Source organism: Elephas maximus, chromosome 2, assembly GCF_024166365.1.
Source record: "Elephas maximus indicus isolate mEleMax1 chromosome 2, mEleMax1 primary haplotype, whole genome shotgun sequence".
Lineage (NCBI taxonomy): Eukaryota > Metazoa > Chordata > Mammalia > Proboscidea > Elephantidae > Elephas > Elephas maximus.
Genome location: NC_064820.1, coordinates 103,334,615 through 103,359,047, shown reverse-complemented (window position 1 = coordinate 103,359,047; position 24,433 = coordinate 103,334,615). Strand labels below are relative to the sequence as shown.

Below are 24,433 nucleotides of genomic sequence, written 5' to 3'. Positions count from 1 at the left end.
GATAAGTCCATGAAACATATATAACATATAACATGGATGAATCTGGAGGACATTATGCTGAGCGAAATAAGTCCATCACAAAAGGAAAAATATTGTACGATACCACTTTTATAAAAAGTCAAGAGTAGTTTTACACACAACAAGCAATGCTCTTTGATAGTTACCAGGAATGGGAGAAGGAGGGAGGAAGAATAACTCACTAGATAGTAAAAAAAAAGTAGACACATGTTAATTCTGGTGATGGGAAAGGCAATACACAAGACAGGGGAAGTCAGTACAATGTGAAGAAGGTAAATGAAAGACACTGAGAGGTATGCAAGAATATAACATACACAGTTCTGCAACAGTAATAACAACCAAATATCTGCGAGTGGTTACATAGGTAGATATGTATGCTATATAGGTGAGGGAAGGCATACAGGGGTACATACACATGCATACATAGGAATACTTTTGGACATTTGTGTAAACATATTTGTAGAGTCACTATGAGTCAGAATTGACTCAATGGCAATGGATTTTGGGGGGGGTGGTTATGTGCTACATATATATCCATATAGGTAATAGAGCACATGTGGGCATGTTATGGCAACTTCTTACCCAGTGCCCTCGAGTCAATTCTGACTCATAGCGACCCTATAGGACAGAGTAGAACTGCCCCATATAGTTATGGAAACTCAGTCCAACGAGGTATTTGAATATGCCTATGGAAACTTCTTAGGCATATTCAAATACCTCATTGGACTGAGTTACTGGGCTTAATGGCTAAAGACCATAGTCTCAGGGGACATCTAGGTCAATTGGTATAACATAAAGATAATGTTCTACATCCTAGTTTAGTTGAGTAGTGTTGGAGGTCTTAAAAGCTTGCCAACAGCCATCTAAGATACAAATATTGGTCTTTTCCTATTTGGAGCAAAGGAGAGTGAAGAAAACCAAAGACTCGAGGAAGCAATTAGTCCACAGGACTAATGGCCCATATGAACTATTGCCTCCTCGAGCCTGAGACTAGAAGAACTAGATGGTATCCAGCTACCACTACCAACCGCTCTAATCAGGGACACAATAGAAAGTTGCAGTTAAAAAGGGAGAAAAATGGAGAACAAAACTCTAATTCATATAAAAAGACCAGACTTACTGGACTGATAGAGACTAGAGGAACCCCCGAGGCTATCTCCCTAAAGACACCCCTTTAACTTGGAACTGAAGCCACTCCCAGAGGTCACCTTCCAGCCAAATAATAGATTGACCTACAAAATAAACAATAACACCATGAGGAATGTGCTCATTAGAACAATTAACTATACTAGACCAAACCGGCAATATTTGCCCAACCGCAAAGATGAGATTGGACGGAGGGGTAGGGAAACTGGAGGGATGGAAATGGGGAAGGCAAGATGGAAATGGGGGGAGTGCTGACATGTTGCAGGGATAGCAGCCAATGTCATAGAACAATTTGTGTATAAATTGCTGAGTGGGAATCTAATTTGCTGTATAAACTTTCACCTAAAGCACAATAAAATGTTCAAAAAAAAAAAAAAGTACTCATTGAGTCACTCCTAATAAGATCACTAAGTGAACTTAAACTTTAATTCTAAGGCATTTTGGGGAGCCCTGGTGTTCCAATGGTTAAGCATTTGGCTGCTAGCCAAAAGACTGGCAGTCTGAATCCACCAGCCACTCCTTGGAAACCCTATGGGGCAGTTCTACTCTGTGCTATAGGATCGCTATGAGTTGGAATTGACCGAGACCCTGCACTTTTTCCATCAATGATTTTAAATTTCTGTCTTTTTCAACTCTTCCCCATAAATAATTTATTGATGAATGAAAAAAATGATATTCAGAAATATCACACATTATTATTCTTCATAGCTTTGTTTCTCCCCTGGGCAGTGTCCATCCTCCTTCTACTCAGATTCCATACTGTAAACTGATATTTAACATAACCAAGGAGAAAGTAAAAGCTTATAAGTTATTTTATCTTGTATAGTGCTCCCAGCAAGCTTGTTTATGGGATATATGCAATATTTTATCTGTAGAACAATCCCAATTTTAATCTCATGAGTATATAAATAATGGTGGCTGCAAGGTGTGGGTATATAAAGATTTTAACAATATTTGTTTAAGGGTATTTAAGGGCAGGTGATTTTAGTTTCCTTCTTTCTATTTCTCTGTATTTTCCCAGTTTGTCTGCACTGAGTATTATAGGGGATATTAGTAATATTATGCTATAGGGCTCTAGCGCCGTTGATACCCATTATTCTTTTATACCAACTACGCAGATTTTTTTTTTCCAGAAATGTACTTTGATCTTTTGGATGCTGCCACCAGTTCACTGTCAGGAGTGATAAAGCTGAGTATGAACTTCCCACATTTACAAGGTATTCATTCAATACCCCAAATAAGTCTCTACCTGATAACCCAATTCATTACAGCTCACCAGACCTCAAACACCCCATTAATTTACTCTTCTGTTCCATGAGCATACATATCCTGATTTTATTCACTGAATCATGAAGAAAGGCTCAACAGTTGTGTGTGTGTGTGTGTGTGTTTTAGCCAGTGATTTCCATATTATATTGAAGGACAGTGAGTCGAAGTGGCCTAAAAAATATTTGTTATAATTTCAACTGAAAAAAAAAAACTCTTGATTTAGAATCACAGAGAACCTACTGTAATAAATTGTAATCTGCATGTATTTAAAAAATAATTATAACTGCTAATCTGTCATACTTTCAGTAGCTTTTGTATAACTTCTGTCTTACCACAGTATTTCTAGACAAAACTTAGACTATAAAAGGAAAGGACAGGAAGCATAGGAATTTAAGCCTGTCCATTAAAAAAAAAAAAAAAAAAGCCCATTGCCGTTGAGTTGATTCAAACTCTTAGTGACCCTATAGGACAAAGGAGGACCGCCTCATAGGGTTTCCAAGGCTGAAATCTTTACGGAAGTAGACTGTCACATCTTTCTCCTCTGCGGTAGCTGGTAGATTCAAACTGCCAACCTTTTGGTTAGCAGACAAGCACTTTAACCACTGTACTACCAGGGCTCTTTTTAAGCCTGTACCACTGCTAATTAGGCTGGAATTTGAGAATCACCTAGTCCAGAGTTTCTCAATCCTAGCTGCACATTAGAATCATGTAGAGAGTTTTTAAAATATATAGATAGATGCCTGAGCCCCACCCCAGATCAATTTTATCAGAATCTTGGAATGAGATTTGAGCATGGTATCTATTTTATATGCAAGTCACCATTCTGAGTGCTTTTACATATTTTAAATCATGTAATACTCTCCCCCATTATAAGGTATTATTATCACATCACGTCCATTTTACTTGTGAGGAATTAAGGTTTAGCAAGGTAAATTGAGCACTTGGTCAGGCAATGAAGTAAGTGATAGATCCTGGATCACACCCATGCTCCATTACACCCTGTGCTATGCTATACACTCTCACAACATTTTGCACTCTTTTTCTAGAGCCAAGAGTACTGCCATACAATTCTTGGTACTACAGAGTTTTGGTCCTGGATAGATATAGCGAGAGCGAATAAAAACAGAAAGTGCAGACTGATTTTTAGGGACAGCCAAACTCTCCAGTGCAAAATTAGGATAGATGACAGAAACCTTATAAAAGACACTCTGGAATGATTTAAATGAAGGCAGCAAGAACTCAGTCTGGCTAGTGGTGATCAGAAAAGAGTGTTCAGCTGAAGCAAAGCTTCGTATAGGGCACCAATCCAACAGACTCTGTCAGAGGATGCAAACTGGGGTCCCAGGGGTCAAACCCAGCTCTCAGACGTGCCTTGTTTGGCCCACCCAGCACTTCAAAATGTCAAAATGAAATATAAAGCATATGTGTTTGTGTGTATATATGCATATATAAGTAGCTATAAGTAGGAATCAACTCTATATATATATGTCTCACGTGAAAACCCGGGTTCCTTCATTCTCTTTAAAAATGGGAACCTGGTAACTCATGTTCCTGCTTGGTAGCAGCTCCTTTCAGATGGAGCATAACCTCTCCAGTTTTTTCCATAGTCCCCATCAGACCCTACACTTTTTTCTGCACTACAGTCACAGATGACAGGCGGATCTTTGTGGATGGAGCAATGGAAGTAGAATAGATAAATCTGGGTTTGAATCATGGCTACATTACGAGCTCTGGGAGCTTGAATAACTTACTAAAACTCCCTAAGCCTTGCTTTCCCTCTCTGCCAAATGGGAAAAACAAGTACCTCATAAGGGGTTTATGTGGTTAAACACATAAAGCAAGTAGAATAATTTTGGGCATGTTAAATCCTCGAAATAGGGCAGGGATTATTAGTGATCTCTACTAATCTAGACACACAAATAAGTATTAATCATGTTCAATAGTATCATCCTCAAAGATGACAGTTATCATCATCATCACCATGCTACCACTTACTGAGTGCCACTTAACATGAAAAAAAAAAAACTGAGGCACAGAGAGGTTAAGTAACATGACAAGGCATGAATCGGAACTGAGAAAATTTGGCAGCTGGGCCCAGGCATGACTGGAAAATAGGGACTGAGAAAAGACATCTGCCAACTTAATGATCAAATTCACAAATATTTACTCAGGCCGATTATACAAAATGAAGACTTCTCAAGATTATTAGCATAGTCTCATGATGATTTTAAAAATGTACATGAGCAAGATAGAATCTTCCCACTCAAGAAGCTGACAATTATAACGGAAGAGTTAAAGCAGAAGCAAAATGAAATTCAAATATGAGGTAAGAGATGGGATCGGATTTTGGTTTTTTGTTTGTTTTCATAGTACCTTCTAATTCTGAGTCTATGAATCTCTTTGTCATGTCAAAGTTTTGCCTTGAAAAGTTTCATAAGCCAGGAGCCCTAAGTTCAGGGCTTCCAAGGAAGGAGAAATAACCTCAGCCTTGGGGTTCTAATTCTGCAAGCTGTAGTATTTTGTCTGCATATATGAACACTAGGTCAGCAAATATTGCGTCCTTTGTCACCGAAAGAATCAACTTACATCATATTCATTTGTGCTGTTGCTTTGAGTCCAAAAACTAGAAATGCTCCAAGTATCAACAAAGGGAGCGGGAAGCCCTGTCCAAAATATACTTCGCCTGTCAGTGTGGACAGATGGAAACTATGCAATGCTAGGCCTATAGAATAGCTGTGGGAGAATCTGGATTTTGATTGCTTGTGTTTGATGGGATTTTCAAATTACACTTAGAAGTAGGTCATAAGTGTCTGCCTGAACTGGAGGAGGAGGACTCTCTGGGGATTCCTGCTGTATTTTAAGAAATCTCCTTTGGAGCACAGTGTGCTTTGTCCCCAGAAAGGAAAGTGCCCTTGAAGATTAAAGGCAACAGTTTCTATCTTATCTCCAATAAGACCGGGATAAGGTGGAGCCACAGGATTTGACTCCCCCTGGCTATTGTCAGGGGACCAATTACTATATTCACAGCTAACTTAATGGGATCCTGAGTAACAACATTAAGGGCACAGTAGGCAATAAATGATTATAAAAGAACCTTGTGAAATTCCCTAGGTATCCAAACCTGGTCCACCTCCCTTATCTAACACTATCTGTGGATTCAGTGATGACCTGGAAATGGAAATTGTGTAACCAATAACTACTAATTGAAAGAAATCTAACTTAAGCCTGTGTATACTGTTCGTTGCATATTACATCTTAGATCACACCTAGGGATTCTAAACTAGTTATTGCTAATCTCTTTGGAACTCTGAAGCTCAATCATCCTTAGGTTTCATAACACCTACTTATTGAAGTGAAATGGTATTTAAAAATTCAGTTGAAGGACAAAAATTTTGGTAGGAGAATTTTGCACCTCTTGAGAGATGACTCAGGATATCAAATGCTGCGTGGTTATTAAAATGCAGATTCTGGTCCATTCTTCAGACCTACTAAATCCTTATTGCTGAGGGCTGGGGCCCAGAGACCTAAATTTTAAACAAGCTCCCCAGGTGACTCTTATGTACACTGAAGTTTGAAACTTCTGCCCTAGAGTATCACAAATCCAAAGTTAAAAATCACTGTTACTACCAAATCTTACACAATGTTGAACTTCTATGACAACTTTAATTGGCTATAGAAAAGCAATTTTCTTAGTATAGAAAAATTCCAGCCACAATCTCATTTTCTCATATTTGGAGGTAAGATTCTGCATCTAGGAAAGATGTCTACAGCTATGCTGTAGAAATCTGGCCCATTCTGTGCAAGGTTGCTGGTAGCAGGCTCGCCTTCCACCCATGCATACTACTGATACTATGACTGGTATGTCCTGAACTTAATCACTGTCATTCTCCTTCATCATACTCTCTTACTCTTCTCTAACGGGAGAATGATGTTAATTTTTAAGTGATCCAGAGAAACCAGCACAGCCTTTCTTTATCAATATTTAAAAATTTACTTTTTTACATCGTTCTTTGCTGTGTATTTACTGACTGATTAGTACAACAGCTTGCCTCTATAGCTGCAAACTGCTTCTTAAAAAAAGAAAATGTTGCTGTTGACTCGATTCTGACTCATAGCGACACTACAAGGCAGAATAGAACTGTCTCATAAGGTTTCCAAGGAATGGCTGGTGGATTCGAACTGCCTACCTTTCATTAGCAGTCAAAGCTCTTAACCACTGCACCAACCCTAACAAATATGCTCAGTTTTTAAGCAATATTCATAAGCCTATTAGAGCTAATAATATAACAAAAACAAAACAGAATGAAATTGGCTTCAGCAGCCCAAGAGAAAGGTCTTAGCCTCCCTGAGGGACCCAAAAATTCATTCACCAAATTCAAACCAAAAAAGTCACATCCCAGGGATTTTTTTTTTTTTTTGCCTTTTGGAGAACACCGGAAGCCAGAAAGCTTATAAAACTATTAAAGAATTGGTAAAGCAAGAACTTTTTTCACAGAAGTTTCCGTGCTTGTTTATTTTTTTTTTTTAGGAAGAAATATCAGCTGGTACAAATACTTAATAAAAACAACATTTATCTATCTACCGAGCTCAGATGGAATCTGGGAAAGGGAACATACCTGTTGAAAAATAAAAAGTTCCGTTGCTGAAGCACTAGACATCAAACCACTTTCATAAAGGAAACTCTCCCAGTCAGACACCATTCAGCCTGGCCCTATTAGCATCACTTCTCAAAAGCCAGAAATCTTAGAATGCAATGAGTCATAACAGCTGGTTTTCACCAACTACCACTTCATCAGACAAGCAGCTGGTTATCAATTGGTGGCAAGGTGTTGCCACTGTCCAGGCAGCTCAGGCTGGATAGTGGGGCCTGTGAAAGGAACTCGCTCCTGGGAAGCCCAAGGAAGCTTCTGCAGATGGTAGCTTAGTGCATTTTGACCTTGAAGCACAGAAAGCTCAAGTTAAATGCCACAGTCCACGGAGTCTTTTTCCTTATCCAGGAGCCTATTCTGAGATTATAATCAAAATATAAGATGAATGAAGATTAAAGACACTAAAAATTGTTAAAAATATTCCAGGTTGCTTGGATAAGACAGAAAAGGAAATTGACTAGAGTGCTGCAGAGACCTTGTTTCTTTCTAGCAGAGATGTTGGAAAGTTTACTATAAAGCTAGAATAATCACGACAGTGTGGTACTGGCGAAAGGACAGACACATAGATCAATGAAACAGAGTAGAGTCTAGAAATAGATCCACACAAATATAGTCAATTGATTTTTGACATAGGTGCAAAGGCAATTCAACAGAGAAAGGACACTCTTTTAACAAATGGCACTGGCTGGAACAACTGGACATCCATATGCAAAAAAATGAACCTAGACACAAAAATTAACTCAAAATGCACCATGCATTTAAATGCAGATGTAAAACTACAAAACATTTAGAGGCGGAAAAAAAAGTGGGAAAATCTTTGTAACTTTGACCTAGGCAAAGAGAGTTCATAGATTTAACACCAAAAGTACTATCCATAAAAGAAAAAATTGATAAACTGGACTTGATAAAATTTAAAATGTTTGCTTGGCAAAAGACACTTTAAGAGAATGAAAAACAAGTTACAGATTTGGAAAAAGTATTTGGGAATCACATCTGACAAAAAAAACAGTATCCAGACTACTTAAAGAATTCTCAAACTTCAACAATATGTAAACAAACAATTCAGTTTTTTAAAAAATGGGCAAAACATCTGAATAGACACATCAACAAAGAAAGCATACCCATTGCCGCCAAGCGATTCCACTCACGGTGATCCTACAGGACACAGGAGAACTGTCTTGTGGGGTTTCCAAGGAGCAGCTAGTGGATTCGAACTGCCGACCTTCTAGTAAGCAGCTGTAGCACTTAAACACTACACCACCAGGGTTTCCAAAGAAGGTTTAAGGACAGCAAATGAGCACATGAAATAATGTTCTACATCACCAGTCATTAGGGAAATGTAAATTAAAACCACAACGAGAAACCAATATTGTTAGTTGCGTTGATTTCGACTCATGGTGGCCCCACATATCATAGAGCAGAACTGCTCCATAGGGTTTTCTTGGCCGTAATCTTTATGGAAATAGTTCACCAGCCTTTCTTCTATGGAGAAAACTGGTGAGTTTGAACTGCCAACCTTTAGGTTAGCAGGTGATTGAAAACCACTTGCACTACTCAGGCTCCTTATATGCCCTTTCCAATAAATAAAAACTTACAATACCGAGTGCTATCAAGGATTCAGAGGAACTTGAATTCACAAATGCAAAATGGTATAGCCACTTTGGAAAACAGTTTAGCAGTTTATTGAGCCCTGGTGGCATAGTGGTTAGGAGCTCGGCTGATAACCAAAAGGTTGGCAGGTCAAATCCACCAGCTATTCCTTGGAAACCCTGTGGGGCAGTTCTACCCTGTCACCATGAGTCAGAGCCAACTCAATGGCATCCAACAGCAACAACATACCCAGTATTCCCACTCCCAGGAATATGCTCAAGAGAATTAAAAATGTGTATGTTTATACAAAAAGTACACATGAATGTTTACAGCAGCTTTATTTATAATCACCAAAAATCTGGATACAATGGAAATGTCCTTCAACTGGTGACGGCATAAGCAAACTGTGAAACATTCATACGATGGCATATTACTCAGAAATAAAAAGGAATAAACTACAGGTACATACAACAACATGGATGAATCTCAAATGCATTATGCTAAGTACAAGAAGTCAGACTCAAAAGGCTACATACTACATGATTCCATCTGTATGACATTCTGGAAAAGGCAAAACTATAGGGATGGAAAACAGATCAGTGATTGCCAAGGGTTAAAGGGGGGAAGAGGGTTTGACTACAAAGAAGCAGCACAAGGGAGTTTTTTGGGGGGCAATAGAACCTTTCTTTTTGTCAAATGCATAGAAATATACACCAAAAAGAGTGAATTTCACCATATATAAATTAAAAATAAATTTTAAAAAGTTTATCCTACAGTTAATACTCGAAAATGTTACAGTAAGCTTTCTGGGATAATTGTCATTGCAAACCAAAAAAAAAAATTCTTTCAATTTTCTGTTTTTAAAGTAAACCACCAAGACCATGATTCCTTTTTGGCAAATATTAAAAAATAACATCCAACTGAACTGCTCAAATTTATATGATCAGAGTGAGTTTGCAAAACACAGGTTAATTCTAATTCTATAAGATGGAAACTTTTTTTTTTTTAATTCAGGAACCTAAAAATAAGGCAAAGACACGAAGTCAAAACTACATAAGACAGACTCCTTCCTCCCAGCAAAATAAAAGATTTTCAAAATTTGACAAAACATTTTCAACATGGTACTTGGCTTTTGATACTACCTGAGTTTAAAACAACCTGCTGACTCTAGTACTAGTTTTTCACCAGGGGTTACAGAGTCATAATAGATCATAAACATTCTAGGTTATTGCCGTTTTTAAGAAATGTGGATATCCTAAGTAGAGGCTAATACTGTTTTTGCAGGTACATCAAATCACACATTATACTTTTTATATTTATTATGTGGGTTCAGTTGAGAAATATTTCAGAGAAAGTCACAATTCAGATACTTGGAGTATTTAAAATACTCAACCATTTTACACGTGGGAAATAATTTATTCGAGGCAAAACTAGAGGGGCAGAGTCAAACAGCAGTTCTTTTTATTCTCAGTTAATGGCCCTACTTCCAAGCTCAGGTTACAGATTATAAAATACACATTAATTAGTCATCAGTAAAATCAATTTGCTGTAACAATTTGAAGGTAGTGTTATCTCTTTCATTACCATGCAACAATACCAGCCCTTGGAGACAAGCGTATTTCTTTCCTTTTCTACTTGTATAATATTCCCTAGGACTGAATAGAAATTTTGGTCCACTTAGGATGACAGTATTCAATGTACATTCGGCAAACTTTATTCAAGAAGTATGTGGCTACAACAGATAGTAATAATCTTTTACTAAGTTTTTTTTTTTCCAAATTATAATTTAAGCTTCACCAAACCACCAACCCATTGCCATCCAGTGGATTCCGACTCATAGCAACACTATAGGAGAGAGCAGAACTGCTCCGCAGATTTTCCAAAGCTGTAAATCTTCAGAAGCAGACTCCGCTGTGGAGCAGCTGGTGAGTTTGAACCACCGACCTTTCAGTTACCAGCTAAGCACTTTAACCACTGTGCCAACAGGGCTCCTTTTAAGATTCATACTGTCCCTTATTTCCACTTTTACTACCCTATTTCAAACTCCCCAAATCTACAGAGCCTCCTTTGATCACTGGTCTCCCTGCTTGCTCTCTCCCTAATGATCTATTCTGTCCCCAGTACTTCCCAGTTCAAAGAGCCTTCAGACTCCCCAATTACTGCCTAAAGCAGATATTGACCACCTACTTTCTGCCATAACATACCTAATGGATGAGGTGTGTAAGGCCAACACATCTCCATGGGTATGCACCAAATAAGTGCAATGCCTAAGGAGCAGCTATTACTTCCATCTCTTTTCTCCCTCCAAAAAACGTTTGAATCCAGGTGACTGAGAATGATGTTATTATTCCGAAAATCTTGAAAATACACACAAAGGAACATACATATACCCTCACACACATGTCGGGCATAAGATACCCCAATCAGTAACAGCAGTCCTCCATAACTGTGATTCTAAATGTGAAGGGGGTGTAGAGCCCAGTTTTTTGCCTTCTCTTTTTCTTTCCTCATGACCTCCCTCAGAAAACTTATTCGATTCTACAACTCCTACTATTTTTGCATGTGGTTTTACTCTGAGGCCTAGCCCCCAGCCCCCGTTCTAGCTTCACAGCTGGAAAAAAATATCGGGATATAAATCAAGATTCACCTTCGGTCCCAAAGGGAATTCTTTGCCGTGGGTTCAGCCCACGTCTGCGTACTACTCTCATACACCCACCCACAGAGTTTACAAGTGGATAGGAGAGATTGTTGACAGAGTTCTGCTATCACTACCCATCATACCACTTTTCTTCCACAGAATTGAGGACAAAGTTGTTTGTCCCTGGTAGATAGCTGCCAGGGAATCTTATCAGTGTCTGTGGTATATGTAAAAATATGAAGTTGTTGTTGTCGTTAGGAGTCGTTGAGTCAGTCCTGACTCACAGCAACCCCATGTACAACAGAATGAAACACTGCCCAGTCCTGTGCCATCCTCACAATTTTTGCTACGTTTGAGCCCATTGTTGCAGCCACCGTGCCAATCCATCTCCTTGAGGGTCTTCCTCTTTTTCGCTGACCTTCTACTTTACTAAGCATGATGTCCTTCTCCAGGGACTGGTTTCTCCTGAGAACATGTACAAAACATGTGAGACAAAGTCTCACCATCCTTGCTTCTAAGGAGCATCTGGCTGTACTTCTTCCAAGACAGATGTGTTTACTCTTCTGGCAGTCCATGGTATGTTCAATATTCTTCACCAATACCATAATTCAAAAGCACCAATTCTTCTTTGGTCTTTCTTATTCATTGTCCAGCTTTAGCGTGCATACGTGACATCTTTGCTTTGCAACACTTTAAAGAGGTCTTTTGCAGCATATTTGCCCAATGTAATAGGTCATTTGATTTCTCGACTGCTGTTTCCATGGGTATTGATTGTGGATCCAAGTAAAATGAAATCCTTGACAACTTCAATATTTTCTCCATTTATTTTGATGTTGCTTATCAATTCAATTGTGAGGATATTTGTTTTCTTTATGCTGAGGTTTAATCCATACTGAAGGCTGTAGTCTTTGATCTTCATTAGTAAGTGCTTCAAGTCCTCTTCACTTTCAGCAAGCAAGGTTGTGTCATCTGCATATTGCAGGTTGTTGATGAGCCTTCCTCTAATCCTGATGCCCCATTCTTCTTCATACAGTCCAGCTTCTCGTATTATTTGCTCAGCATACAGATTGAGTAAGTATGGTGAAAGGATACAACCCTGACGCACACCTTTTCTGATTTTAAACCATGCAGTATTCCCTTGTTCTGTTTGAACAACTGCCTCTTGGTCTATGTACAGATTCCTCATGAGCATAATTAAGTGTCCAGGAATTCCCATTCTTTGTAATGTTATCCATGATTTGTTATGATCCACATAGTCAAATGCATTTGCATAGTCAATAAAACTCAAGTAAACACCTTTCTGGTGTACTCTGCTTTCAGCCAAGACCCATCTGACATCAGAAATTATATCTCTTGTTCCATGTCCTCTTTTGAATCCAACCTGAACTTCTGGCAGTACCCTGTCAATGTACTGCTGCAACTGTTTTTTTAATTATTTTCAGCAAAATTTTACTTGCACATGATATTAATGATACTGTTCGATCATTTCCACATTCTGTTGGATCACATTACTTTAGAATGGGCACAAATATGGATCTTTTCCAGTCTGATGGCCAGGTAGCTGTCTTCCAAATTTCTTGACCTCCAGTGCTGCATCCGCTTGTTGAAACATTTCAATTGGTATTCCATCAATTCCTGGAGCCTTGTGTTTTGCCAATGTCTTCAGTGCAGCTTGGACTTCTTCCTTCAATACCATCAGTTCTTGATCATATGCTACCTCTTGAAATGGCTGAACGTTGACCAATTCTTTTTGATACGGTGACTCTGGGTATTCTTTCCATCTTCTTTTGATGTTTCCTGCATCATCTAATATTTTGCCCATAGAATCTTTCATTATTGCAACTCAAGGCTTGAATTTTTTCTTCAGTTATTTCAGCTTGAGAAATGATGAGTGTGTTCTGCCCTTTTGGTTTTCTAACTCCAGGTCTTTGCACATTTCATTATAATACTTTGCTTTCTCAAACCACCCTTTGAAATCCTCTGTTCGGTTCTCGTACTTCATCATTTCTTCCATCCGCCTTAGCTGCTCTACATTCAGAAACAAGTTTCAGAGTCTCTTCTGAGATCCATTTTGGTATTTCTATCTTTCCTGTCTTTTTAATGACCTTTTGCTTTTTTCATGTATGATGTCCTTGACGTCATCTGACAACTCGTCTGGTCTTCAGTCATTAGTGTTCAATGCACAAAATCTACTCTTGAGATACTCTCTAAATTCAAGTGGGATACACTCAAGGTTGTACTTTGGCTCTCGTGGACTTCTTTTAATTTTCTTCAGCTTCAACTTTAACTTGCAGATGTGATGTACTTGTGATGATGTGTTCTGCAGGCGGCTCCTGGCCTTGTTCTGACTGGTGATATTGAGTTTCTCCATCATCTCTTTCCGCAATGTAGTTAATTTGATTCCTGTGTATTCCATCTGGTGAGGTCTCTGTCTATAGTCGCTGTTTATGTGTTTGAAAAAAAGGTATTTCCAATGAATAAGTCCTTGGTCTTGCAAAATTGTATCATTCAATCTCCAGCATTGTTTCTATCACCGAGGCCATATTTGCCAGCTACTGATCCTTCTTTGTTTCCAACTTTTGCACTCCAGTCACTAATAATTATCAATGCACTTTTATTGCATGTTTGATCAATTTCAGACTGCAGAAGTTGATAAAAGTGTTCAATTTCTTCATCTTTCGCATTAATGGTCAATGTGTAAATTTGAATAACAGTCATATTGACTGGTCTTCCTTGTAACCGAAAACCCGTTGCTGTTGATTTGATTCTGACTCATAATAACCCTATACGACAGAGTAGAACTGCCCCATAGGTTTCCAAGGAGTGGCTGGTGAATTCGAACTGCTGACTTTTGGTTAGCAGCCGAGCTCTTAACCACTGGGCCACCAGGGTTCCACTCTTCTTTGTAGACATTGTACTTCATGATAGATGTAGACATGCTCTTTTCGATGATGAATGTGATGCCATTCCTCTTTAATTTGTCATTCCCGGCATAGTAGACCATATGATTATCTGATTCAAAATGGCCAGTACCAGTCCATTTCAGCTCACTAATGCCTAGGGTATTGATCTTTATACATTCCATTTCCTTTTTAACAACTTCAAATTTTCCTAGTTTCATATGTCATACATGACACATCCCAATTATAAATGGATGTTTGCAGCTGTTTCTTCTCATTTTGGGTTATGCCACATCAGCAAATGAAGGTCCCAAAAGATTTACTCCGTTCAGGTCATGAAGGTCAACTCTATTTTGAGGAGGCAGCTCTTCCCTAGTCATATTTTGAGTGCCTTCCAGCCTGAGGGGCTCATCTTCTAGTACTATATCAGGTAATGCCCCACGGCTATTCATGAAGTTTTCACTGGCCAATTCCTTTTTTTTTTTTAGAAGTAGATCACCAGATTACTTCTTCCTAATCTTTCTTAGTGTAGAAGCTCTGCTGAAACCTGTCCAGCATGGGTAACCTTGCTGGTATTTGAAATATTGGTGACATAGCTTCCAGCAACACTCAAGCCACCATAGTATAACAAGCTGACAGACGAGTGGTGGCCCAAAATAGCAGACTATACCTAAAATAGTAAGCTATAACAGATATACCAACAAGATCGAAGATGATAAATACTTGAAAATGGCTGATTGATAACAAAATGGGATCAGCCATGACTGTAATTCTATCTCTCTAACTTGAAACACAAAAGTCTTATGTGTTCACATGTGAAATATATTTATCCTCTACTTTTTGTCATAATATGCTCTGAAACAATGTTACGAAATGAGTAATATTTTCCCATGGGAACAGTGATATTACCAGGGATTATGCTTTTGTCCAAAGACTTACTATCAAAATAAATCATAGAAATGATCAACAACATGCAATAAAAGCAAAGATAAAACAACTATAAATCTTTACAATAATTTTAAATTATACTCTGAGCCTTTTCACTGAGCACATATATACTGGGCACATTGGTTATACCAAGGGTTCCAGTACCTTACAAATTATGCAACACATAAAAATAGAATCAGCTTTCCTAATTCTCTCTAACATCAATATGCTAGCAACAATAAATCAAAGTTGAATCAATCTTTTTATTTGCCTTCTTACTATTTAGAAGGATATGGATGTTTGTGTGTGGAGGGGGTGATTCAAATGAATAAAGTCTTGCTTTCAAAACCAACAACAAAACCAATTACCAAGCTGAACAAGGAAGTACAGGCAACCATTTTCTCTTTATTAATTTTACTGTGATAATCTGACATATTCAGCATAATTCCTCAGACTTTGGAGCCTTGTTCAAAGGTAGAAGTGGTAGATTTGGAAAAGGAAATCTTAGGTTCTGACCAGGCTCTGTCACTTACAGGTTGAGTTACACACAGACTCTCTGAGCCTCAGTTTCCCCAAAGGTAACATGAGTATAAAACAATGGCTAACCTCACAGAGTTACTGAGACGATTCAGAGATAACATAGCTTAATTGCTTTTAAACTGCAAGGCCCCATCAGAAGTAAGTTATTAATAATTTTCATTGTTGTTCTGCATGTTGATGACATTTGGCCCATTATTAGTATGTTTGGAAGTGAAAAGGTGTGCAGACAATCCCCCTCCCCCCAGTTCTTCCAACAATTTATTTAGAAATGCATGTGCTTGTTTTCAGAACAAGACAGCATGAAAAAGTAAGAGTTGTGAGGCCACTCTTTCCCGCTCTCCTTCTCAGAGTCTACTTGAAACCTTCCAGAAAACTTTGCACTATGCTGAAACAATTATCATGTGGGAGAAGGGGACACTTCAGTTGCTATATTGTGCAATTCTTGTTTTATGGTCACTGTAACCATTAAGTATTATTACATTGTAGACTAGTAATGGGCAGACTGTTACAAGCCCATTCCCAATATTGAGGGTGGGAAAAGGCCGTTAGGAGGCAGGATCCCAACCATGGAAATATAAAATTCTCCATAAGTATGTAGAGCTCAATCATTAGCGCTCAGCCAGTCAGCTATGGACAAAATATTCCCTTGTATAGGGTCGCTATAAGTCGGAATCGACTCGACGGCAGTGGGTTTGGTTTTTGGTATCAGGGGAGGAGGGGAGGGTTTTCTTGGTATATTTGCTTTCTTGGAAGTAAACCTGAGTCTTTTGGGCTCCAAAGGACATATAACTTCCTAAAGGCTGATCTTCAGGTGGGGAATGACAAAGAACACAGAGGGAAGGAAGCCCTTTAGAAAAGTGTTAGTAAAGACTGGATATCTGTTTTAGAAAGTTAAGAGTTTTGTTTTCCATATACCTGAGATAATAAGCAACAGATCAGCCCACCTAGCCTTCTACTCGGCCCCACCAAGAATCAAGAAGGGATGTCACCTTCGAGGGACAGTGGTAAGGGTTTTCCTTATTCCAGATCACAGTTTTTGAAAAGAACTAGTCTGTCCTAAAATGAAAAAGGAACTCTGGAGACTGGGAGAGTATAAAGGTCCAGAGCTGGGACCACTTTTTCCAAGATTGGGAAGGGGCAGAGGCTACCAGTCCCAGGAACGGTACACTCAAGCCCCATGTCCTTTCAGTTCTCCAGGAGAATGTTAGGACTCTAGAGAGAACACACCTATGGAGGCTGGACTACGTACCCCAATGGTGCCAGTCTCAGTAAAGCCCCAGATAAGTTATCCCCTTCAGGAAATCATGTGGACTTGGACCATCATCATATACATTTTGGTGCCAGGTAGTGGCTAGGGAGAACTTCACCTTCTCTTCCCATAATCTTCATCAGTGCCACCCTCAACCCACCCTAAATGAACACACAATCTAAGTAACACATTATGCTTGCTTAGCAAACCCAGCTTCGTTTCATCCCCTGGTTCCTTCCATCTGGATTGCACCTGACCCCAAACCATTTCTAAAGAGAAATTCTTGAGCCACTAATGGAGCATATCAGCAGTCACAGACATAGACTGGAGAGTCATCCCCTAAACTCTGGGATCTTTGTATGACATGTGGATTTAACGTTCTACAACATAGTGGGATGGGAGCTCAGAGCAAGATTTAGCAATAATAATAGTACTAATAATCATAAATAATAACAATGCAATGATATTTCTTACACTCAAGTGGGGTTGAGTAAAAAAACAATCACGTTACAGTAATAACTGTTCAGTTTGAAACTTTGATTTAGAAAACAAATATTTATGTCCTTCCTGCAGGCATTTCATTTTTAATTCTCTATAATAAACATTTGGATTGTAAGGATGGCACAGGATCGGACAATGTTTCATTCTGTTGTACATAGGGTTGCTATGAGTCTGAAACACCTAGATGGCAGCTAACAACAAAAACAACAATGTAAACATTTAGTAAAGTTTCTTTTAAAAAAACATTAAGCTCCAACCTCAGTTGTACCCGCGGAAATATTTCTGTACAGGACTGGTCCAAAGTCTTGAAAGGAGAGCAGTGTAATGCTGTGGGTCAAACACAATGACAAGTAGGCAGTATCAGGGAGAGAGAATCCCAAGAGGCGAGAATTTCACAGAGCTTCTCTGATATTTTTTTCTCTGATATAATTCTATAAGATTCTTTGTTTTCTTTTCATAACAGAAGCCATTCCCTATTAAGATATTAATAGGAACTTTTTGTATAGGTGGCTTAAGAAATAACTCACAAAACTGCTAAGGCAGGTATAAGACAAAATGGCCTTTCTCTGCATTGGAAATCACTAAACCTGAGGTTGAAAAATAGAAATCATACAGGCTAATTGTGGCCCAATGACTTTTTAAATGTTCACAAGATGTTTATTAAAAACTTTTAATAAGGTGCTAAAAAGCAAAAATCAGGAGGTTCACATAAAAATCTGGGCTTTTTTGCATGCTCACCTGGCAACAATCAATCGGACCTTGAAACCACTGACCCCTTGAAACACTCACTCACCTACCCCCAGTTCACCACAGTCCAGTACCTTCAGTCCCTGGTGAACTGTATCTGGACTATTACACTCATTTTGGGTACTCAATGATCCCTGAAGGCATCTGCATTAGTGACCTCAGCATGGTCATTAAATACTCGGCAACCATCAATGAGGAGCCACAAGGCATCTCAAGGCCAGGAAACGCCTTGATGTTCACACACCCTCTGCCTTCACTGTACACTGGACACCAGTTTGCTTCCTTTTTGTCTTTTCCCTATGCTAAGCCATCACATAAGGCAGATTTCTTTTCATATAAATCTAAACAATAGCTAGTCAGTATGTATAGTGACCAGAAGGACATTTAAATATCTGATTCAGACTGTGCCTCTACTAATAGTAATATGTTAGGCAGATTGCTTTTAAATTAACTGGGTCTCAGTTTCCTCATTCATAAAATGAATGGGTTTGGCTAGAATGATAATTAAGATCGTCTTCAGCTGGCCTCTCCCCATCTAGACCATCTCTACTCATCTATATAGAATCTACTCATTCCTCAAGGGATGTTCAAGTTCCACTGCCTCCATGAAACCTCTCCTGACTTCTTTCTTTGAATTTCTTAGTTGACTACTACCACCACTGTCCAAGTTAGTATTTACTCTCTAATTATTTTGTTTTGCTTTGAGTATATTGGTTCATTTACCCCATTTAAATAGAAAATTCCTTTCAATAAGAGACGATGCAGTTTATTTTTTAAATTTCCCCACAGTGTCTTATACTTAGTTGGCATTCAATAATTATTTGTTAATTATTTAAGCTGAATAGAGGTACAGAAAATATCTATAAAATGGCAGCCTTCCAAAAGAGCAACTTTCATCAGTCCTTTCAAAATTAATTACCCTATGTACATCACGGAAACTGTTTATGTACATCACAACTTAACTCTTGATTCAGGGTGGTACAATATGTACCACACTGGGAAAGATCAAAGACATACCATATAACATTACCACAGTACATTGTACATGGATTACCATATTACTTTGCACATGGCCATTGCTTCCTCCTATAGTCTAAAAGCTCAAAAGAGGGAAGTACAAATATTAACCCACTACAATAATATGTTGTTGTTGGTTGCTGTCTAGTCAATTCCAACTCATGGAAACTTCAAGCATACAGAGTAGAACTGCTCCACAAGGTTTTGAAGGCTGTAAAGTTTTGGAAGCCAATAGCCAGGCCAGTCTTCTGAGGCTATTATCCACTAAAAAACTGTTACTTGCTAAAATAAAGACACAAGAAAAATTCTCCTACCACAATTAAAAAAAAAAATTACTAGGAAAAGGGCTGCAGGTTAGACATTTGAAAAGTACAGTGAAAACCAGCTTTCCCCTCCCCTCCTCTTCTCCCCTTCTCCCCTCGTTTAGATGTCATCAGAAGTTCTGAGTAAGGAGACCGAGTAAAGATGGCATGTGGGTGGGGATTTACCCACCTTTACCGGAAAAGCTGTGAGATACAGGTTTTACTTGTTCTGGTCAACTCCTTCCAAATAATTAAGGCTTTAGATATGCAGTCAGTTCTTCCCTGTCAATGTAAACACAAAAAAAGCATAATTCATGTATAGAATACTTTTTAGACTATAATTCACTTAGATATGAACTATTTGAATAAGGTATTGCCTTAGTTATCTAGTGTTGCTATAACAGAAATACCACAAGTGGGTGGCTTTAACAAAGAGAAATTAATTTTCTTATAATTTAGGAAGCAAGAATCTGAATTTAGGGTGCTGGCTCTAGGGGAAGGAAGGCTCTGTCTCTGTCAGGGGGAAGATCCTTGTCTCTTTTCAGTTTCTATTCCTAGATTCCTTGTTGAACATGTGATATGTGTCTTCTCTTCCATTTGTGCTTGCTTAGTTAATTTGCTATTTTATATCTCAAACCCCTGGTGGTACAGTGGTTTAAAGCTTGGCTGCTAAGCAAAAGATTGGCAGCTTGAACCCACCAGCGGCTCCGAGGGAGAAAGATGTGGCAGTCTGCTTCCATAAAGACTTACAGCCTTGGAAACGCTTTAGGGGCAGCTCTACTCTGTCCTATAGTCGCTGTGAGTCGGAATTGACTCAGTGGCAGTGGGTTTGGTTTTGGGTTTTTGTATATCTCAAGAGATAGATTTAAGACTTACCCTACACTAATACTGTCTTATTAACATAACAAACAAAACCTATTACCAAATGCGATTATAACCACAGGTATAAAACCAAACTAAACCCATTGCCATCAAGTTGATTCCTATTTATAGCCACCCTATAGGACAGAGTAGAACTGCCCCATAGAGTTTCCAAGTCTGTAAATCTTTACAGAAGCAGATTGCCACATCATTTTCCCGAGGAACGGCTGTGGGTTCGAACCTCAGGCCTTTCAGTTAGCAGGGGTTAGGATTTACAACACATATTTGGTGGGGGGAGGGGGGCACAAGTCAATCCCTAACAGGTATTAATTTTTGGAAAGCTGAAAAACCAGATAATAAAGTTTCTCTTTCCCTTCTGAAAGTAAAATTCTTTATCCATTTTTCGTGGTTGCTTTAATTTTTCTACGCATTGAATTTAAGATAATTAACACTCTATGTTTATCACTGAAGTAAACTAAATTAACAAGTGTTAATCATGTCTTAACAACTAGCCAATTCTAGTGGATTGAAATTAAGTCAATTTACAAACTGCTCCCTTGTGATGCAACCAGCATTCCAGTACAGGTGTTTCCACTTAACCCATTCTCTATAGCAGGAGAATTAATTCTGTATTTCACAATATACACATACAATGCTTGTCAGTCTGAATCAAGAGGTAATGTGCCTGTAGTCTGGGGAAGGGATTTATTCAGGTAGGGGGTGGGGTCATGGAAAGCGCCCACTTGGGTATTCCTGGGAAAAAAAGGATCTATCTTATTTAAAACGGTGGGAATCGCTGATTGCCTATAAATTTTTCTGGCGGAATCTCTGCAAAACAAGGTTTTATAATCTACCATAAACAACAGCACCTCAAAAAAAAATTCACAACTGCCTTTCAACGGTTTCAAACCTTTCGATGGTTTGTTTTTATCTAGTGTTTTTGATCACCCAGTTAATTCATCCCCTCTAACGGAAGTCTGCCAGTATATACACACACAGCCTCAAGAGAGCTCTTGATTATGTGCCCTCCTTTAGTCACGCCTACACATGGAATAACGTGGGGAATGGAAAGTATGCCAGGCCTCCACATACTCCCCACTCCCGACACGTCCGCTTAGTCTCAATAGCCCGTCTCCTGACCTTAAACCCTAGCTACATCCTTTATACCTGTCAATTAAACTGGACAGAACTCAAACAGAACTGGAGAATAAGAGATGTCAATATTGTTTTTAATTTAGGTCAAGACCAGTTCTACTATTCTTCAACAGTCCTTTGAACAGAGATACCACTTCAACCAACAGTGGCTTTTCCCACAAAAGGACACAACCCTGACCCTATGGCGAGCTTTGGAGGAACGGAACATGTTCCTCTGAGATCACAACCCGGCATGGCAGGAAAAGACCTTGAACTTCAATTCTCTATAATAATGTGCCCACCACACCAAAGGCATTTAAACTTTAGGGACAGCTTGGTACTTAAGATACTCCACACAATCTAACACAACTCCTAAGGCTTAGGGTCAATCCACTGATTTCAAGTGCAGAGTGAAATGACACTAAATTGAACTTTAAGAAGCGGCTCTCCAGTGACTCTGCCTACTGCCTCTCCCTCACACACGCGCACACACATCGAGCTCCACCATCTCTTATGTAGCCGTCGGAGGACAAAGTCCTTACTTGTTCACTGTCATCCCCTCACACATTTGGGTTGGGGGGTCCTCCTACCCTTGGACCAGCAGCGCAAGAAGCAACTCTCGCTTACTCTTCTGCTCTTCACTACTACCCTCCAAGGGGCGGGGCTCCGACTCCAGGTAACCAGACCAGACAACCTGAATACCCAATTAGCAAGGGATCCCCAAGTCAGCCTGGCCAATCGCGGCGGGGGAGCCAAGACGACCAGACGTGACGTCAGATGTGATTAAGTTGACGCGTCACCTAGACGTCAGCCTTTCACTTCTCGGACGTCCCGTCCCGGGAGCAAAACTCCAGCGACTTTGGGCCCCGCCCCCGTGAGAGAAGAGGACGACCAATGAGAGCGGTCCCGAGGGGCTCGGGACCAATCAGGCCGCCCCAGGGCGGGGCGCGGGGCCGAAGGGTGGGGCGGGTGGCGGCGGTGGCTGCCCGAGGTCTGGGTGAGCGCAGTATATGACAGTACGTCAGCAGCGGGATGGCCGTAGCTGTGGCGGCGGCTGCAGAAGCCCGAGCAGCCGCGGCCGCAGTGGAGGCTACAGCCCGAGAGGCGTCGGCAGCGGCACCCCGGGGAGTTTAAGATGGCGGCAGGGGGGGCGGCGGGCCTGCGGGAGGAGAAGCGCTATGGGCTGTCGTGCGGGCGGCTGGGGCAAGACAACATCACTGTACTGCATGTGAAGCTTACCGAAACGGCGATCCGGGCGCTCGAGACCTACCAGAGCCACAAGGTGAGCGGACCAGCCGGCCGGGGTCAGAGAGGGAGAGGGCGCCCTTCGCCGCCCGCCGCGTCTCCCTCAGGCCCAGGAACCCTGAGCGGGGCTGGCGGGGACGGGGGAGCCGTGGCTCAACGCCGCTGCCATCAGCGCCCGCGGCGGCAGGGCAGGGCAGGGCCGGGCAGGGTCGCTGACGCTGCGGTCCCGGGCCGGCCGGGCGCCGGGGCGTTGGTAGGCGAGCGGGCGGGCGGCCCCTGGCGGCGGGGCCGAGGCAGCCGCAGCCCTGGCTGGGCTGCGGCGCCGCAGCGGGACTTTCCGACGGCGCCTCCGGGTTTCCTGGCCGTTCTGCCCCCAAAAGGGAGAGATGGCACCGGGGAGACAAGTGAGACGACCACGCTGCCCACGGAGGCAGTGGGGGGCGCGCTCGGAGTACCGGTTACCAACCTGAGAGGACCCGCGGCCGTCCGCGTCTTAGGGTAACACATAGGTACCGGGGGTCCAAAGAAACGGGGACATACGCGCTCCGCGTATGGGGAGACACACCTTGTACTTGGAGAGACGGGGACACCGGCGCTCCGTGTATGGGGGAGACACCCCTTGTACTCGCGGGGACTTGGGAACACAAGTGCTCTGCTTATGGGTGGGGGTAGGAGAGAACCATGTACTCAGATCCGGACACAGGTCCTCTTGTATGGAGGGAGGGGACACACTTTTTACTAACAATGACTCGGGGACACGGGCGCTTCGCGTTCCGGGAGACGCACAGCGTCCGGGGCAGACACACACCACCACCGCGTACAGGAGACCCGAGGACCCTCACACACCCAGCGCTCACCTAGGAGCAAGGCATAGAATACTGGGGGGGAGAGACTCGCGAAACTCTGCGTAGCCGAAAGAAGAGCCGAGCCGCGCGTCTCGAGCGGACTCACCGACGCGTAGACGAGGGTGGGGGGATACGCTGTGAAGCGGCCAGACTCGAGGAGGATCGTCTCTCACCTCGCATTCCGGACCCATGGACTCACACACACACACACACACACACACCTCGAGTATAGCTCACTTAGATACACATATGCCGCAACTGGACAGCAGTCCCAGGAACACATTTTCACCGTGAAAAAAAAAAAAGTGGGAGGGAGGGAGAGACACAGAAGGGATGGCGACACCAGAGTGCACGGGAATCCGTTTATGGACATGCAGTACTATGTGTGGATGAGCAAGACAGGAGTGGACGCATTGCATGAGGGAAGGGAATACCATATGTAGGACTGGTAACCTTTTACTCCGAGAGAAGAGAGACAGCCAGAGGGAGATAAAACTCCCACGGCGCCCTGACAAATAGCCCAGTCCATACCAAAGAAACACTCCGATTGGTTTCATAGGAGAGGGGCAGAGGGACACTAGACAGAGGCTGACATAGTTTTTTAGATAAAAGTGAAGAAAAGAATTAACATCTGTTGAGCTCCCACTAGTGCCAGGCAGTTTAAATGCACAGAGTCAGAGGCAGAGCCTCAGGAGAGGTGTAAACCCTGGTACACTGGATGCTTGTGAACCTGGTAGAACTCACATTCAGAGAGACCCCTCCCATAAATGTGCACACAGGGACACAGTTGTACATGAACCCATGTGACAGAGCAGGAGAGACTCAGAGATGAGCATGTTCTCATGAAGGCACTCA

The 24,433-nt window shown here is 41.1% G+C and overlaps 1 protein-coding gene and 1 long non-coding RNA gene across 2 annotated transcripts in view; one reads left to right on the top strand and one right to left on the bottom strand.

Annotated features, from left to right (window-relative positions):
* Positions 1–22,383, bottom strand: part of LOC126067188 (uncharacterized) — a 121,666-nt gene extending 99,283 nt beyond the window's left edge. Inside the window, exons 1-2 of the long non-coding RNA XR_007515355.1 lie at positions 22,031–22,383; positions 19,684–19,775 (exon numbers count right to left, since the gene is read on the bottom strand). This is a non-coding gene — a long non-coding RNA (uncharacterized LOC126067188). The remainder of the gene's footprint in view (positions 1–19,683; positions 19,776–22,030) is intronic.
* Positions 22,384–22,466: 83 nt separating this feature from the next.
* ELL2 (elongation factor for RNA polymerase II 2) overlaps positions 22,467–24,433 on the top strand; it is a 77,650-nt gene continuing 75,683 nt past the window's right edge. The window contains exon 1 of the mRNA XM_049868828.1: positions 22,467–22,770. Coding sequence (XP_049724785.1) covers positions 22,624–22,770 — 147 coding nt within the window. The 5' untranslated portion in view covers positions 22,467–22,623. The remainder of the gene's footprint in view (positions 22,771–24,433) is intronic.